Source organism: Erpetoichthys calabaricus, chromosome 13 (assembly GCF_900747795.2).
Source record: "Erpetoichthys calabaricus chromosome 13, fErpCal1.3, whole genome shotgun sequence".
Classification (NCBI taxonomy): Eukaryota; Metazoa; Chordata; class Cladistia; order Polypteriformes; family Polypteridae; genus Erpetoichthys; species Erpetoichthys calabaricus.
Genome location: NC_041406.2, coordinates 31,764,706 through 31,784,527, shown reverse-complemented (window position 1 = coordinate 31,784,527; position 19,822 = coordinate 31,764,706). Strand labels below are relative to the sequence as shown.

The 19,822-nt window shown below is 39.1% G+C and overlaps 1 protein-coding gene across 1 annotated transcript in view; it reads left to right on the top strand.

Moving 5' to 3' along the window:
* The window catches only part of trpn1 (transient receptor potential cation channel, subfamily N, member 1), a 108,325-nt gene that overhangs the window by 54,913 nt on the left and 33,590 nt on the right, over positions 1 to 19,822 (top strand). Inside the window, exons 11-18 of the mRNA XM_028818080.2 lie at positions 3,443 to 3,544; positions 6,155 to 6,253; positions 6,821 to 6,949; positions 12,287 to 12,415; positions 12,952 to 13,068; positions 16,025 to 16,123; positions 17,701 to 17,901; positions 18,027 to 18,125. Coding sequence (XP_028673913.1) covers positions 3,443 to 3,544; positions 6,155 to 6,253; positions 6,821 to 6,949; positions 12,287 to 12,415; positions 12,952 to 13,068; positions 16,025 to 16,123; positions 17,701 to 17,901; positions 18,027 to 18,125 — 975 coding nt within the window. The remainder of the gene's footprint in view (positions 1 to 3,442; positions 3,545 to 6,154; positions 6,254 to 6,820; positions 6,950 to 12,286; positions 12,416 to 12,951; positions 13,069 to 16,024; positions 16,124 to 17,700; positions 17,902 to 18,026; positions 18,126 to 19,822) is intronic.

The following is a 19,822-nucleotide window of genomic DNA, read 5'->3' as shown; positions in this document are numbered from 1 at the left end:
AAAAAAATAAAATCTGTAGGGGTTCCAGGCCACGAGACCGCCCAGTCCCCTCTGGGCATTCTACCTAACATAAATGAAATAGTCCTCTTTGTAGTTCGGGTTTTTCACGGAGTCACTTGATGCTGATGGTCATACAGACTTCTGGCTTTTAATCCATCCATCATTGTTGGAACATCATGGTGCTTTGGGTAGCTTGTGCCACCACCAACAGGACACCGGAAAAGGAAACAGAAGAGAGAGTAGGGGTTAGTACAGATTTTGAATGAATAGTTATTATAATGAATGATTTAAGGTACTGTGACAAGAACCTTCACTATATTCACTGTATGTGAGATATCTGAGAACCGTACAGCACATAGTGACTTTGTAGTAAATTATACTAAAGGGTTAGGGTATTACTATTATTATTATTATTATTACTATTAGGGTTAGGACTACAAATATCACTGGACTGTCATGCCGGTGGGTTGTTGCATTTCTAACTGAACTGAGAGAATTTCATATGTCAATTCAGGTTCTGCTCTACTTTGTGGTCATGTATCAGTTTGAGGCCTATTTTGATCTTTAGTGTGCTCACATATGATAATTAATAGGTGTAATGACTCACTGATAATTCCATACTCTGTGTATAATTTGGTGACATGTCCAAAATGGTCCATGCAAGTATAGATTGATGGATGGCTGGTAACAGTTTTCATCCTCTTTACCCTGCTGGCAAGATGCATGTGCTCCAGGAAAAACAACTGCATGCTTGGATGGACAGCTAAAATAAAGTTAATTTGTAAGATTAGATAACACCATACCTGTGTTTCCAGTGTACACATTAGTCAGTCTGGACAATATTTGGAGTCTAGTCACAAGGTGCCCACATTTTGGTTATAAACTTAAGCTCTCCTAATATTTACCATTCTTTTTTCATACTGCTACATTTAAAATAAGACTGTAAAGCCAGCTTTCTCTTCTGTTTTCAAAAAGTTATTGTTTACCAAGGTTAAATAATAAGTTTGGTTTCCGAGTTTTTTTTCCCCAGGTATCCTGGAAACCTCACTTTAGGATCTGAATGTCAACCTCATTAACATTGCGACGTCTAGTGGCAAACAAAGTATGAGCTTTTTATTGATGTTTCATTTTCTCTGCCTAGTGGCGAAATTAATCTGCTAAGCTAGTTCTTTCCTTTAATTTTCTGAGCCCGCTTTTTTCAACACAAACTTACTGGTGTCCAGAGACTGGTAGTGTTAGGTGCAAGGAAAGAACAAGCCTTGGGTGCACTTGGCCATACAGGGTGTGACAAACAAAAGGACGACTGGAGTCCCAAAGAAAAGTTGGGGTGCCAACTGGGCCACCCCGTTTAATGCAATAGTTCAAAATAACTGAGCACAAATATGAGTTCGGTGGTGCAACAGAAATCAGGTTTGTTAAATGCCTTCTCAGTCAACCAGGCATGTTAGAAAAAGGAGCTCGTCTGAGTGGGTCACATACAGGGAGTGGCATCATACGGAGGTCTCTCTCTGAAGTGAGACGTCCTTTTCTGGAAGTGTCTCGATTTTATGCAGTCTCTGTCCACATGGGCGGGGCCTCTGAGGCAAGGGGGTGGAGTTCAGCTTCTTGGTGCTGAGGAGACAAAAAGAGATGACAAGGTTAGCGACTGTGCCACCTGTTGTCCTGGGGTGGTGTTAATAGTAAAGTTGGGATGGTGATCTTCAGGTGCCCATGTCTGTGAAGGGCCAGTTGAGACATGGCAGAAACATACAAAATGCTCACTGGACAGCCTGGATTTGACTCTGCTACCCCAGTGAATTCTTGCCAGTTGGTTTCAGTTTATATTGCTGTTCTGATAGGGAAGCACTGCACACTTTCACCTGGAGTTTAGAAGGGAGCTATTAATAGTCTTCAGAAAATATTCAGGCCCCTTCACTTTTTCATATTTTGCTTTTTTGCAGTCTTGTGCTAAAATCATTTTAATACTCAGTAACCCAGGATATATAACAAAGCAAAAACAGGAATTTGGAAATGTCTGGAAATGTATTAAACTTAAAAAAACAGAAATCTTATATTGATACAAGTATTTGGACCATTTACTCAGTACTTGGTTGAACCGCATTTCTCAGCGATTAAGAACTGGAATCATCTCGGGTTTGCTTAGAACACTTGGATTTGTAGATTTTCTGCCATTCTTTTCTGCAGATCCTCTCTAGCTCTGTCATGTTAGATGGAGACCATTGTTGGACAGCTATTTTCAGGCTAATGCTGAGCCACTCAAGGACATTCCCAGAGTTGTCTCTAAGCCGCTTTTGTTTGTGCTAAGGGTCATTGTCACATTGGAAGGTGAACCTCCTGCCAGTCTCAAGTCCAGAGTGCTCTGGGGCAGGTTTTCATTAAGGATATCTAAGTAATTTACACCATTCAACTTTCCTTCAACCCTGTCCAGTTTTCCAGCCCCTGCCACTGGAACACACTCCCCACAGCTCGATTCTGATGCATCCATGCTTAAATGTTGAAATTGTATTTGCATAGGTGCTAAACAGTGCCTAGTTTCCTCCAGACATGATGCTAATCTTAGTTTCATCACACCAGAGAATCTTGTTTCTTACAGTCTCAGAGTCCTTTAGTTACCTTGTTTGCAAACTCCAAGGGAGCTTTCATGTGTTTTTTACTGAATTGAGGCTTCTGATTGATAACTCTGTCATAAGCCCAGATTGGTGGAGTGTTGCAATGGTGGTTATCTTTCTGGAAGTTTCTCTCATCTTCACACAGGCTCTCTGGAGTTCAGCCACAGTAACCATTAAAGTTTTTGGTCACCTCTATTGCAATGGCTCTTCTCCCTCGATTGCTCAGTTTGGCCGGGCATTGAGCATCAGACAGATCTGGTTGTTCCAAACTTCTTAGATTTAAGAATTATGGAGGATGATCTTCTCTTGGGGACCACCAATGCTGTAAGAATTTTTTTGTAGCCTTCCTCAGATCTGTGATTCAATCCTATCTCTAAGTTCTGCAGGCAATTCCTTTGACCTTATGGCTTGGTTTTGCTCTCATAGACACTGACAGCTGTGAGACCTTCTAGAGACAGCTGGGCACCTTTCCTAATCATGTCCAATCAATTGAATTGACAACAGGTAGACTCTAAACATGGTGTAGAAACATCTCAATAATGATCAATGGAAGGGGATTCACCTAAGCCAAATTTCAATTGTATGAACATGAATAACTGATCAGCCATGAATAGGTAGCAAGCCCATCAACAGTGGGGAAAATGAACCTTAAAGCCACACCAGAACAGTCCAACGTTACTAGTTAATCAGCTTTAGAAAGAACATGCACACTCCACACAGACAAGGACTGGTCAAGAATTCCTTTATAGTCCACTGGAGCTCTGTTGTGCTGCCTGTATCAATTATTTTATTAGTATTTTTAATTTTTGTTGAATCCTATATTATTTTTGTAGGCCCAGGAAACACCATTACATATTGCTGCCCATGTGAAGGAGGGTGAGAAAGTAGCAGAAATGCTGTTGAAGAGTGGTGCCGATGTCAATGCTGAGCAAGAGGTATGAAGGAATTGAGTTCAGTGACATTTATCCATCCATCCATCCATTTTCCAACCCGCTGAATCCGAACACAGGGTCACGGGGGTCTGCTGGAGCCAATCCCAGCCAACACAGGGCACAAGGCAGGGAACCAATCCTGGGCAGGGTGCCAACCCACCGCAGTCAGTGACATTTAGTGAAGCTCAAATAAAAAAATACATAAATATAGAAAACTTGATCACAGTAGTACTGTTATGGCAATCAAAAGCCATCTCTTTTATAAAAAATAAAATTTCAATTAATTTTTAAATATATACTTCAACTTTTATAGGGATGCTGTCTCTTTTTTTTTGTTTTATTTTTAATGTACTTAAAATCTAATAACATTTGATTGCAGCGTGCAGTAAATAAATGAAGTCATAGTGTTGTTGTCCTAAAGTGTATGTTTAAATAAAAATAGAAACCTATTAGCTGGGAAGTTGCATTACAGTTGGTCCACATTATTGAACATCCCTTCGGTTTAAAAATCATCTTGACAACTGGTCGACACTGCTGCTATAAGCTCTAATTCCATACGACTATGTTCAAGATTATTTTAGAAGCTTGTTTTTTCTTTACTCAGTTGATGCTCTAGTTGATAGGTTCTTAAATTATGGGTCCTGTCCAATTTTGGGTAGCATGTTGTCTGAATTTAGGACGCGCAGACTCATTATTTACAATTGTACTCAATGGGAAAGGGTTGCGTATGGTTTTTAGTTTCCTGATATGGCTCACCGCAGGCAGTTTAAACAAATGACATTGCTTCACTATGATCTTTGTCACCCGCAGTGGGACGACTGTTGGTGGCGATTCTGGGTCAAAAAGATACAAAGAAAGCAAAATTGGGTTGCGAAAAAATAAAATTTAAGAAACACTGCTGTGGTTTATAAACTAAATGAACAATCGTTCAGTATGTTGTTTTTATATCCTTGACCAGCTTCCTATCTTGCTATATGGTTGCAAGACATGGATGTTATCCTGTGACCTGAGACGAAGACTGGACTCCTTTGGTACTGTGTCTCTCTGGAGAATCCTTGGGTACCACTGGTTTGATTTTGTGGTAAATGAGCAGTTGTTCATGGAGTCCTGAATGAGGCACATTACCTCCATTGTGGGGGAGTATCAGTTACGGCACTACAGCGATGTGGTGCGCTTCCCCAAGGGTGATCCAGCTAGCAGGATTCTCATTGTTGAGGACCCAAGTGGCTGGACCAGGCCAAGTGGACGCCCATGTAACACCTGGCTGCAGCAGATAGAGGGTGGGACTGGACCGCGTGTCTGCCAACCAGGATCCCGAGCTGTCTCATCATGTGGTGGGTGCTGCACCGCGCTATTATCAGTGCATGCTCCCCAACCTGACCTGATCACCAAATATGTCTGTCCATTACAAAGAAGAATTATTCACAGACAGAATAGTATGGAGACACTGAGCAGAATTAATTATTGAGTAGGGGTTAAGTAAACTTGAATGAATGAAATTGTTTGTGAGGATAAAACCAAATTGAAAGTCTATACAAGTGGAAAAATAACTCTTGAAAATCTTTTATTTGATTGTTTTCTCTGTCAAAGTGTGAAGAGACAATCTTTCACAGATTTGAAGTTCAGACAAGAGTTAAAAATGAGAATATGAGTACAGTTTTGACACAAACAGGCAGTTCAGCCCAATCCTATACACCCAGTTTCTCCAGAATAACATCGTCAAGTTTTGAAAATTCATAACATTGTGCTCTCCACCACACTACTTGGGAATTTAATCAGTCCTTAATTTAATCGATCTGTCCAGGATTCTTTTGCATGAAGAAAAACTTTCTAAAGTTTGAGCAAAATTTGCTCTTAACAAGTTTGCATTTGTGTTTCAAGTAACAACTGGTCTCCATCATGCTAATTCCGTTCATAATTTTTAACACTTTAATCGTGTCACCTCTTAATCTCCATTTGCTTAAACTGAAAAGGATCAATGCCTTCAATCTTTTCTCATACCTCCTATCTGCCAATCCCAGAATCAGCCTAGTTGCTCTCCTCTGGACTTTCTCCAGTGCTGTTATTTAATTTCTGAAATATGGAGATGAAAAATGCACATGGTACTCTAAATGAGGCCTCACCAGTGCATTATGTGACTTAACTGTAACCTAATTTGACTTGGACTCCACACATCATGAGATGTATAACAAAATGTCTCATTAGCCTTCTTTATCACTTCTTTACATTGTCTTGATATAAACAGTAATGTGTCCACCATGACTCCTAGTTCTTTCTTATAAGGTGTACTTTCAGATTGCAAATCTATATATTTAAATGTGCTATATGTATTCTAGGTATTCAAATCTAACATTTTTATATGTAACACTTTACATTTACTTGTGTTAAATTTCATTTGCCACAAATCTGTCCAGGCCCCTCTGTAGTTAAAATTGGCTGATTTTACAATATCTGCCTGCCCTTCCACCCAGTGTCATTTCCCAGTTTGAGCAACTTCTTTTTTATATTCTTATCCAGACTGTTGCACTTATTCCAGAGGGACACCACTTTCACCAAGAAGGTACACATACTGTAAATATTCACATGATTTATTACTGTTTTATTTTTCCTCAGAATGGTGAAACAGCCATGCACATTGCTGCCCGCTATGGAAACCTTAAAATGATGCAGGCCCTTATAGAAGAAGGAGGAGACGTGACATCGCAGTCTAAGGTATCTGTTGTAATACATCTTATATCAAGAGGTTAACTCAGTATGACATTGTTTAAAATTAAATATCCCATAGGTTGACTGTGGAGTCTGGCATAAGGATATTCTGATCAAAAAAATATCTATGAACCTTAAGACAGAGAGTACTTCATTTCTCCCAAGGGGAAATTTAGTGGGAAATTCCACAAATAACTTTGTGGAAAAGTGTTAAAAATTGTTAAATATCGATTCAAGGCAAAGAAGTTTTATGTTATTACTAAATTATTGATTGCTATTTTAAGTGATAACATTTCACTTGCATGTCAATTTCTAGTATGGGAAAGAGAAAACAAATTTAGTCAGACATGTTGTAATATACAGAGCCGCATCTAAGGGAATTCTACCCTGTCCGGTAAGGAAAAGCTGTTGGCAGATGGTCGGCTCTCTTCTTCCAAGCGTTTGTAGTGAGAAGGTTTGGGAGTAGTAAGAGGTGCTGGTTAGAGCAGTTGTGGTTTTGTTGATTTACTGTTTCACAAAGGACAATATAATCCAAAATGCATAAATACCTAAAAAATATATTTTTAATTGTAGGCTGGTGAGAACCCGCTTCATATTGCAGTACGTCACTGTCATGCTCATGTTGTGGAAGAGATTCTTACTTACCTTGCCAGTGAAAAGTCCCTGATGGAGGCAGTTGTCTGTGTAAATCAGGAGAACAAGGTAAATCATTTATTATAGTAAACAAAAACAATGTAACACATGAATCGAGACAAATCCCATGCAGATGAAGGGTTTTAACAGAGTGAATAAAAAGCTAGAATGTTAGCAGTAGTGAATCTTCAGTTGTATTTGTTCATTCATCCCATTTAATTAAGTTCAGAATTGTTCAGTACTGCAGCCCAGCCATTGTATGTATCTGCTAAATGCAGCAGTTCAAAGCCTGAAGGTGGTCCAATACCCTCAATTGACCGAGCATAAGTCCAAGTATACCCTTAATGGGACTCTAGCCCATACACAAGAACATCTCATTTTAGGGAAAGAGAAAAAGATAAAAAGTTTGATTTTTTTTTTCATACACACATAACAAAAAGGCAACATTTTAAAAATAAATAAAACATAGAAACATAATTCCTTTAGTAAAATTCTAATTATTTCAGTAATTGAGTTGTAAGACCAGATTTAAAAGAACCCAGAATGTGAGACTATTTTTTTGGTTCTTTATTTCACCTTATACAATTTGTCATATTAGGAATTTGTTAATTTTCGCATACCCCTTGGGATCAGAGCGCATGGTCAGCCATTGTACAGTGCAGCTGGAGCAATCGAAGGTTAAGTGCCCAGCAGAGTAGGATCTCTTTTGGCAGTGACGGGGATTTGAACCAGCAACCTTCGAGAAACCAGCGCAGATCCTTAGTCTCAGACCCACCACTCCGCCATTACATATTTGAGCTCACTCTCAGTGTCATTTGGACATGGGGGCATTGGAACAAAAGCATAAGCAAACACATTCTGTAGTCTGGGCTGGATACTTGATATCGAGGATCCAGCAGACCGTAGACACTGGGTGAATAGTAATACGTAAAATAACTCTCCCAGGTACGTTGGGACAAGCTCATACAGATGTTTTTGTGTGTTTCTATTTTAAATAGCTGCATTTCATTATCGCAGAAGCCATCTGTGATGCCAAGATGAGACAAACATGGCTCAGTGGCCTGAATCAACCCATGATTCATTTACTTTGAGGCAGAGTAGCACTGGTTCAGAGGATGCGGCACATGATGGCTGGTTTGTGGGTGAGGATATTGGCTTGACCCTCAGTGTTTCATACGGCGTTACTATTAATTGAAATGCCAACCATGTCATTACATGTGCCATGTGATAGTGGCTATCCACTCAGACACTGGCTCCCTAGGCCGTTCTCTGACCCCAGTAGCAAAGAGTAGAGGCACTACAATGCCGCACTTATTCTTGCACGCTCTGTTGTGGAGCACACCATTGAACATCTCAGATGCAGGTGGTGATATCTGGATGTGTCAAGCAGGATGCTGCTCTACCAACCCTTCAACTCATTGACATCTGACTCCGCTCTCTACCCTCCACCTGAGGTGGCCACTCTTATCGCTCTGAAGCAGTGTGAGGACGTGATGCATTATTTTTGAAGTGAACAAACAGATGCACAGATATATTTTCCAGCAAAATTTAATGATTCAGATCAATCAATCAATTGTATTTAAAGTGCATAATCAACATTCAGCATTGTCTCAATATACTGTACAAAGTAGAACAACACATGGGAGAAGAAAGAGTTAAAACAAAATAAAAACAGAAATTAAAATAAAATATCAATGTTGAAGGAAAAAAATGACATTAAAACATTAAAATTTAAGGTATGTCAACAAGTAAGAACAAAATAAAATCAGAATAATTCAAGCATTTAAGGAATTTTTCAAAGATTAAAGATCTGACGGAATTCTAAGGCAAATTGTAATGAAGGGAGTGAAGGTAGGTTTTTAGTCTTGATTTAAAAATATCAGCTGAGTGTGCTTCTGTTACACCTAATGGAAGGCCATTCCAAAGATAAGATGCACGGTAGGCGAATGCTCTGTGAACAACTGATTTTTTTTTTCCTAACTGAAGGAATTACCAAAAGACCAACATTAAGAGAGTGAAGATGACCTAGCAAAGTGTTTGGTGTAATTCACTCAGCTAAGTAGAGTGGTGCAAGAACATGCAACGCCTTAAATGTTGTAGCAAACCAGGACGCCCTGACTATGGAAGGACCGGGGGGAAGACAATTTCCAGGACAGCTTCTCACCCGGACTAGGGCCACAAATCATGAGCATAAAAACTCAACCCTGTTGAGACCCATGGCCACTGCCAGGGAGCGCATGGACATTTTCAGAGTCCTATTTGGCAGCACTTCCGTCACACTCGGAAGTGCTGCCGGAAGAAGCTTGTTAGGCACCTGGAGCACTTCCAGGTGCCTTATAAAAGGGGCCGCCTCACTCCATTTGAGGAGCCAGAGTCGGGAGGAGGTGGATGAAGTTTTCCGGGAGGAGTGGAGGTGGAAGGAAGAAGAGAAGAAGAAAGCCGTGTACTGTGTACTGAGGTGCTTATGTACTGTGCTGTGGGGAGCAGGGAAATAGAGCTTCACAGTTGTAAATAAACCTGTGTGCTGAACTGAAACTTGTGTCTGCCTGTCTGTGTCAGGGTTAGGGTGGTTGAACACGCCTGGCATCACAACGTTAAAAGAAGAACTTTAAAATCAGCTCTTTCTTGTACTGGTAACCAATGAAGAGAAGCTAGCATGGATGTTATGTGCTCAGTTTTTTTTGTTTTTGTCAAGATTCTAGTTGCAGCATTTTGAACAAGCTGAAGACCTCTGGTAGCATAAGTAGGAAGACCAGAGAAAAGGGCATTACAATAATCAAGTCTAGATTGGATTCTTGTAATATTACTAAGATGAAAAAATGCTGTCTTAGTAATTGCCTTGATGTAAGACTAGAATGTGAGACGAGTATCAAAGATCACTCCAAGATTTTGGATGGTTGAACTTTCAGAAATAGAACAGCCATAAATATTAACACTCAAGCTCTCACACAGTTGTCCATATTTGGATGAGCTAACAACCAATAACTCTGCTTTATCAGCATTTAAGTGCAGATATTTCTGTTAGTACCCCTCAAATTTCTCTGAGCTTCCAGCTCACTTCTTTTATTACTATGATCGTGTAATGGCCTAGAATTCAGTATTCTAATGAAAATGACATTTCTGTGTGTTGCTTAGTGTAATGGGCTATAAACTAGTGTTTTAAAGAAAAGGCAGAATTTCTGGAAAATTCTGCTACAGGTTATTGTTGATGGCTATCTACAGGACACAAATATTTACCTGTCTTGCTAAAGAGTCACCTGCTTTGAACAGTCAGACTGCTTTGCTTTAGTATCTTATCTACACACAATGTGGGGATACAGAACTGTCTGCTTCCTTGGAAAATTAACGAGTTCTGGGAACATTGGTTTCTAATCAAGTCCTTTTTGATAGCTGGCCACAATACTATTGTTGAACAAAAGTAAATGTGTTTACACTATTTGTTATGCAGAGGAAATTGGCTTGCACCATTGTTCCACTGATTGTCATGTTGATCTATGCAGAGATTGAAGCATTTATATATTTCTGGGTAAAGGAAAATAAAAAAGAACAGAGAAGTATGGTCTAAGACTTGTGACTGCTGCCTGCTTCTTTTATGCTCTTTCACCATATCGCTGTGTCTACACCCTGTAGCAACAGTGGCTTGTACCTGGCCCACGTTCCCCTAGGCCTGAGGCAGATAACAATCGCATCTCTTTGCATCTGCAAGACTACATATGTGAGGACATCTCTGCTTCATTGGTTACCTGTACATACAAGGGCTGAATTTAAAGTTCTTCTGTAACATATAATATGGACTTGCACCATTCTGCTTGGCTGTTCTAATTACACCATACACTCTGGTATGTTCTGTCTTTGGGTCTGCAAGACCACTTCTGTGTATGGACCACTGCTGGACACACACTGACATGTGGTGAAGGCCTTGGCATGGCACCCGAGACTCCCCTGGGATGAATCACACTGTCGTCATCCTGAGTGGCTCCTTTCCTAGCAGTCGTTACCTCCTCTGTCATGATAAAGGTTGTCATTAAAATTCTTACAGCTGTATACATTGCACTAGGATGGTAATTTCTCCCAAAGGCATACGTTAAGTATTTCACCTAATTCCACTGCAGCCGTCTCATCTGTATCTCCAGACTGCTCTGGTGTAATGTCACGTAATAAGGCATCTTCAATTGCAAGTTCCATTCACAAATTGATATTAGAGAGCATTCTTGTGAAATGTCCCCCGTCTTGTGTTCTCACACTGTGCTGGTGACCATCAGTCCACTTCACCTCTACCTTGAGGGTGGACCTTTTTATTTTATATTAAATATCAGACATGGTACGGCTGCACATTCACGGTAGCAATAACCTGATGCCATAAAACATATTTACAATTGTTGGTGACAAGGTTCTTTGTGCGTCTCTACTTCAGAGATGAGAACTTCTATCTCACAGTCCTCAAAGTTTCACTTTTTGCCTCTCTTCTCTGTTCCCCCTATTGGTTCACATTACAGGTAAATCAATTCATTATATAGGTGAGAGGTCAAACATGATCCATATACAGTTGTTTCAGGGTGGCAACCGGGCGGAGTTTGAGGTGCATTCACATGTACACATTTACAAGCTGATTTTAATTTATAAAAGGTAAATTGCATACAAAAGCTCGTTCATCTCTTTTTGTCAATCACATTTTTTCTTTACCATTTGCCAATGCAATGGATGGCATACAAGAACTGGCATCTCGGTTGGGACTAAACAGAGATGCTTACCCAGTCGGGAGGCCAGTATAAAAGAAGGACTGGGGAAGACATTTTATTCAGGACATTTTCTTCACCAGAGCACTGGGTGGCAGCTTCCTTGGGTTGCGGTACCTCTACAGATTCCCACAGGACATCTTGGGAACATTAGTCTCATAGAAAGGCCTTGTTAGGTTCTGTAGGTGCCACCAGGGGGTGCTGCAGGGATTCATATTTTCTACTTTGTGGGCCTTCAGCCATACCTGGAAGTGCTTCCGAGGACAATCTTTTGTATTCCTGGGTTCTGTATAAAAGAAGCAGCCCTGCTCCAGTATGATGAGCCAGAATCAGGGGGAAGTAGACAAAGCTTCTGGAGGAAGCGGGAGGAGAGAAGGGAAACAGAAGAGTTGTGCTGTGTGTGGTGTGCTTTTTGAAACCTTTACAGAAGGCATTTAGTTAATTAAAACCTTTCATTTGAATTGGAACTCTGTCCATGTACTTGTGTCTGGAGTTTGAGGTGCTGCAACGCCCCCTGGTGGTCACACTGTATTTTGGCGTATGCACACTTTCACGCTCAAATCCATGAAACGTTTTTTAAATGGGACCCCTGGAATGTACAACTTTATTAATTAAAAAAGTATATATTTTTCCTAATTTATTTTAACAGTGTATCCTTTTCCTTGTGTAGGAAGGAGAGACACCACTGCATCTAGCAGCTGAGATTAAGAAGGATATGATCCACTTTGAACACGAGGACATCAAAATCATTGAAATATTAATGGAGTATGATGTCGACATAACAGCAGCTACCAAACTGGTAACATATTTAAACAAATGTGAAAGGTTGTGTACATCTTAACCTAAAATTCCTTGAATATTTTAGGCCCAGAAACTTTTGAGGAAAATTCAGTTTCTAATATGACATCATCTTGCAGCATTGTGAGTTTTACTATTTTATTTATTATTATGTAACTAGCTGTGTAAGCCTGAGCTGTAAAAAGCACGGGCTCCTAGAAGCTATTGAAATCGTCAGAAAAAAATTGAAATGCAGAGTCGGCGGTTTCGTTTTGAGGACGTGCTCATCCCCCTTGTCTATCAGCGGCTAAGCGAGTTTCTCCCTTGCCTTTCCTTGGCGGTTTCACTTTGGCAATGGAGTCACTTTCCTTCAGATTCATGCTATAGTTTCGTACTTCTTTCTTCTTCTGACTTGTTAACTTGGGGCCGCCTTGCCGGTTCTTTGAGCTTAATGCTATAGCCTCCGGGCTGGACAGACAGACACACTTCCACGTTTATATATAACATGTTGTCATGTAATCATCTCATGTGTGAATATCTTATTCCTTGTGTTTGTAGACTTGGGAAACTCCACTTCATTATTCTGCTCGAGTGGGGAATGCCGATGTCCTTCTTGAAATGTTAAAGAATTTCCGATCCCACCAACTGCAGCAAGTTATCAATAAGCAAGCTAAAGTATGATATCCATTAAAATGATTATTTTATACTGAAAATGTATTTTGAATGCATGACTTGTGTTTCAGCAACAGTTCCAATGCTTTCTTTCTGAATTAAAAGATGCAATGAGAAGTCAAGCAAAATGACAACTTTTATTGGATAACTGAACAGATTACAATATGCAGGCTTTTGAGACAGCTAAGGCTCCTTCCTCAGGCAGGTTGTAATCAAAAGATTAATAATTAAAAGTTAAAGTGTAATTAATCAATTGTTACTTATAATATATATAATTAATTAACAAATTAATTGATTGTAATAATTAAAAGTAAAATTGTAATTAAAAGATTAAAATTGTAGCTGGGTACAGCTCTACAAAAGAGAAAATATGGTGTGCCATCTTTAATGTCCAAAATAATAGCAAAAAACAAATGCTCCTCAGCATATGTGTCCCACAAAATCAGGGCTGAAAATCAAATTAAATCAATCGGCTGGTTAGCCACAAGTTAGGTTAGTCTGTAGCGGAGCTCCATCAGGCGGGTAGCTCTTGTCAAAAATGGCGTCTCCTTCTGAGAAGCTTGGGCTTTCATGGAAAGTGAACAGGAAGGGGTGGAGTCAGTTAACCCTCACTGGGCGGTCTCTCAGCACTGTGGAGAGTGAAAGAGATGACAGTGTCAGTAACAGCACCCCCTCGATAAAGCCTGTAAGGAGATCTTCTGAAGCACATGTGTGACTTGTATCTTGTAATGAAATAATTGTGCAATTGGACTCTCTGTTTTTGTGTTCAATTTAGTGAGTAGATTATCATATCCTATCTATAAGGCAAATATGAAATGAATAATGTTATCATTCAAGATCAAAATATTCATTTACATATTGATAATGAACTGCTAGGTTTATGACCCATGAATTATAATTCTACAAAAACCCAGTTAATAAGAAAGGTTTTGCTTTTATTTACAACCACAAAGAAAGAGGAATGCTAGAGAAGAAGATTGTAGGTATTCATCATGGTGGCCACTTTTTAATAAGGTGTCTACTTTACCAAACAGCCAGGATTTATCAAGGGGTCATCTCAGGAAGAGTTTGAAAGTGTAGCACAGACATGCTGTCCTTTACTTGTTCCTCATTAACATAAATTATCAGTCAAACGTCTGGGCACACCAGAAATTGTAATGCCTTTGATGTGAATTGATACCTTTTAATATCACGATACCTTTCAATTGATTTAAAAATACAGCCTAAGTATTACTAGTGTCATTAATGGCTATTACTGCTTGAAATGACTGATTTATAATTTATTATTCATGTCTGACTGCAAAGCCCCATTTTCAGCAGCCATTCCTTCAGAGTCCTAATGGTCAACTGCATTAGCTTATCCTGAATTATTCATATCTAAATGTCAATTGGTTATTATAGAAACCTTTGTAACTGCATAAGCAATACAAACAAAGGACCTGTAAGGTGTTTCTTTCTCTGCACACTCTGATGTCCTTCTCCTCTTATGCAGTTGTGCATCTGGGCCTTCTTCTTCTTCTTTTTCTACCCTGGGTAGTTCCAGTTTGCTGTCTTCTCTCAAGATAGTAACAGACACCTTTGAATGAAATTTTCAGTTTCTTAGCAATCTGTCACATGGAATAACCTTCATTCTGCAAACAAACAATAGACTGACATTTTTCTTGAGAAAGTCGTTTCATTTTGGTTCTTGAACCCAGAACTGAACTTTAGGAATGCCAGTACATGGCAACCCAAGTGAACAGAATTACAGATATCAGCGGTGTTAATACAACTAGAAAGGTTTCTCTAATAACCAAATGGCATTTAAAATGACTAATTAAGGATAAGCTAAGGGGGTTGACCATAAGGACACTGAAGGAATGTTTGCTGGAAATGGGGCTTTACAGTCATATGTGAATAATAAATTATAAATCAGGTATTTCAAGCAGTAATAGCCATTTGAAACACAATAATGTCTTGACTATATTTGTTAAATAATTTAATGCTGTCTTGTTAAAAAGGTATATATTTCTATCAAAAATATGAAAATATCTGGTTGTGTCCAGGCTTTTAACTGACAGTGTATATCAAGAGGCTCTTTGTTTGCCACCAGAACCAATTCCACACCTTCATTCTGTCATCACTGACCAGCATTGTTGATGCTAACCAGTTGAGCCAATCGGCTCCTGGTATGTTTGCCACATCCTGTTCCTTTGGTCAACTTAAAAGATCAGAAAATGGAATTCATCACATCAAGTAATATTTTTCCCAGATTTTCTAGTATCCAACATTTTTTAACCCACTGCAGGCATCATTTTTATTGTAGCTGACGGCTTTCCACTGTGGTCATGGATTCTTGACACACTGCTATATGAACTACTTTTGTACTCAACTGTCGGAAGGACAACTATGGAATACTCATAAATGTGAGCGTCCTTTTCATTGACATACTTGGGGTAGCCTGTTCCCAGTATATCAGTGACGCTATCATGCTTGAAAGCCCCTTATGACTGCTGTTCCTGCAAGCACGTCAGTCACCCATCACCATGTCTGATTCAAACCTATCTTCTTGATCATTCTTCCTCTTAGTAGTATGTGCAAACAACATCCATAGGTGCTTGTCTACCTACTTTAAAGAGCATTTACGTGGTGGCTAACTGGATAGTTAATTGAAGGGGAAGAGTAGGTGTACCTAATAAAATGGCCACTCAGTGTAAAAATGGCCACTCAGTGTAAAGTTGCAACTCAGGCAGTTTGCTACAAGACTGCTTTAAAAAGTCTTTAAATTGCATTTAAGAGATGATAAGCTTTTTATATTTATTTAATGTGTTTTGATGTCTTATACAGTAGGTTACCACAGGTCTTAGTAAGAGCATAATGTGAATAATTAATTTATGTGAATTGTGAAATTTGAGTTCCAACACATAAAGACTAGAAGCTAGAGGAATGTCCAAATAGCTGTATTTTTTTGCATTTGTAGAATGGTTGGTCTCCTTTGCTAATGGCAGCAGAGCGTGGCCACACAGAAATTGTTAAGATCTTGTTGCAGAATCATGCCAGAGTGGATGTCTTTGATGAGGTAAGTTAAAGATATTAAAATGTCCCTTTTTCACGTAAATTCTGTCACAGTTACAACATATATATTTGATTAATTTAATTCTGTTCGAACCAGAAATCTGTAGAATTAACAAAATACATTAAATGCTGTGTATTTGTAATTTTGTTCAAATGCCAACCTAGTTACTGTGGGCTCTACAAACCCAAAAGTTATCTGAAAGTACAGGTCTCAAGACCCCAGTGAGGACTTAGTAACAAGGTGAGCCTTACTGATTAAAATCTAAGCAGGCTGTACTGACTCAACAAAGGAGGTGAAGCCTTCTAAATCACAAAAACTCATTAGCAAAACAGTGGTTCTTTAATATTAAAGCTTATAATTTTCAAAAATAAAATCAAAAAAATGCTTTAAAAAGGAAAACCAAAGTAAACAAACCCAGGCCACAGTCTTGGTGTTGATCCTTTCAACAAGCCAAAGTCCAAACACCAGAGGATCAGAACAAAGATCTTACAAAGGTCAAAACATTTTTAACCAAAACAGGAGCCAAAAGACAGAAGTAAGAACTAATGGCCCAGCAGCCACCTTACAGTCTGCTCGGGCTCTTAAATAGGACAGAAGATGGATGACTAGCTGCAGTGTCAGGAAGTCCCACCACACAGACTCCACATCCAGAGAACAAGGAACAGAGAATGTACCATATAATTGGAAATGCGAAATAAATACATAAATAAAAATGCACAAAATACTCAATGTATTGCTTCCAATTTAAGGCACTCTTTTTTTTGTACATTTCAATTTTTAAAATTTCATTGTCACACCTCATAACGCTTTCTGTAGGTAAACAGATATAGGAAATGAGCTTGTGTGGGCTTCTGAAAGAGGGAGCAGTTTGGTGCAAATAGGGTTGTGAAATCCATAGAAGTCTTTCTGCACAATATGGAGACAACGATTTAACCCATTGGAGTGTTTAATATTGGATTGAGAAATTGATAAATAGTCGGACAAGTGTTAAACATAAAGAAGAAGTGGGGTTCCTGTCCACATCCACTACTGACAATAATTCAACTCAATACCATGATTTTGATAACCTAATGAGGATTTCAACCCCTGGTACACATTCAGCCTATAAAAAGCAGATCACCACTTGCCACTCTCCTTTGGTGCAAACAGAGAGTGGAGCAGCCATGTTTACTCCTGGAAAACAACAAGAGAAACTTACAGATCAAGGTTGAAACATGACCAGTGTGACCACAGACACACAATGGTTTCCAGAGAAAGCTGCACAGCCAACCGAAAACAAAATGATCACAAAAGTGGGGATACGCATTGACTTACCCTCATATGTGCAGTCCGTTTCAAGTAGCCACTGGACACAGCATTGACTCACACTGACATGAAGAGAACATGCACAATCCACACAGTGAGTGACCAGTCTGGAGTTGTGAGCAGCACCCATAAACACTGTGACCTGTTCAAGCCAATAAGAACAATATACCCAATGTTATGGACTCTGTCTCTGTTTTTTGAATCTTGATCTCGCTTAACTGTTTTTCTTTTTAAAATAACTGAATTTCATTGTTTTGCTTTTTATATGTGTCAAGCACGGTAAAGCAGCCCTCCACTTAGCTGCAGAAAATGGCAACAAGGAGATTGCTGACATCCTACTGCAGCATAAAGCATTTGTCAATGCTAAGACTAAGTTAGGACTTACACCCCTGCACTTAGCAGCACAGAATGGATACAACAGGCTTGTCAAATTACTGGTGGAGACACACATGGCCAGCATTGATGTCCTGTCTCTGGTGAGTACGGCCATTTCAAGTGATTAGCCTCCATACTAATGGACATGCAGTCCCTCTTTGTTGGTGCTGCAATGTATTCACGTCAAATGATTGTGGCTTATAATGTGTCCTGTCTTCATTTTCAGACCAAACGAACTCCATTGCACCTGGCAGCGCTCAGTGGTCAGCTGGATGTTTGCAGCACCTTGTTAAACATAAAGGCAGACATTAATGCTACCGATATTGTAAGTATGGCCATTTTAAGTGATACTTTATTTCATGCCAGCAGGCCTAAAAGCACTAGCAGATTTTCAAAAGATATCTGAACTCAAGATGAATCTGAAATAAAGTGTGCTTTTCCCAGTGAACTCTCTAGCGCACACAATACTAGACTGGCCATCTTCCCATTTATCTCAGCAGATCAGTTTAAATATCTAGTGGTAAATATCACAAGTAAATATCAAGCTCTTTTTCAACAAAGTTTTGCTATCTGCTTGAAAAAAATTAAACAGGATATGAATAGATGGTCCATCCTCCATCTCACATTAACAGGGAGAATCAACATTGTTAAGATGACCATCTTTCCTAAGCTTCTTTTCCTATTTCAAACCATCCCCATATACATTAACAAATCTCATTTTTAAGAAATTAGATTCATTCATAACCTCATTTCTTTAGAATTCTAGTCATCTACGCATCCAAAGGGCGACTCTACAATGACCTAAAGCAGAAGGGGGCATGGCACTACCTAACTTTCAGTTTTATTACTGGACAGCAGATATACAGACCATAAATCAATGAATATACACAAGCCTGGTCTGCAATAGAAATACAATCTTGCAGTACTTCTTTATATTCCCCACTCTGTGCCGCAGTAAATACAAATTATTGTCAATACACTAATAATCCAATTGCACTTCATTCACTCAAAATATGAAACCAATGTAGGAAGCACTTCAAGACAGAGAAGCTCTTATCTGTTGCACCCCTACATGACGGCCACTCTTTTCCATCCTCTCAAACATACACAGTATTTAATCCTTGGAAAATATCTGGGATTAAAAGATTTAGAGACTTGTACATCAATAATGATTTTGTATCCTATTAGCAATTAAGCTTCAAATTTAACTTCTCATCATTACAATTTATCCACTACTTTTAAGATAGAAACTTTGCTAAACTGAACCTGCCCAACATTCCTCACTTTCAACCTATTTCTATTCCAGAAGAAAAATTTATTAGTCTTGAATACTTGGATAGCATCTCTACAATTTATAAAAAATATTTTAAAGTCCCTTCCTTTCAAATATTTCAGAGTACATTGGGAAAAGGATTGGTCCCTTAATATTTCAGAAAAGGAGTGAAGGCAGCCATGCACCGCATACACTCCAGCTCCATATGCACAAAGCACTCAATTATACAAACTTAAAATTTTACATCTGGCGCATTTATCTCAGTTTAAACTATCCAAAATGTTTCTTGGACAAGATTCAACCTGTGAACGTTGCAATCGAGCTCCAGCCTCATTGGGCCACATGTTCTGGGCCTGCACCAAATTAACATTATTTTGGACAAAATTCTTTGAATGCCTCTCAGACAGCCTTAGTGTCACAATCCCTCCTAACCCGTTAACCATTGTGTTCGGTGGACTCCCAGATGAGCTTAAGGTGGAGACGGACAAACAATTGTAATTGCCTTTACCTCACTACTAGCACGTAGACTAATCTTGCTCAACTGGAAGAATCTCACTCCACCACTTTTAAGTCAGTGGGTATCTGATTTCATATACTATCTGAAATTGGAAAAAAATCAATTTCATACTCTGTTCAAATTTTTTTTTTTTAAATATGGCAGGATCTAATCAATAACATTTTGGAATAAGCTTGTATATCGGGGAAAAGGATACTCTTCCTATGTTGCTGCTTCAAAGATTTGCTTTGTT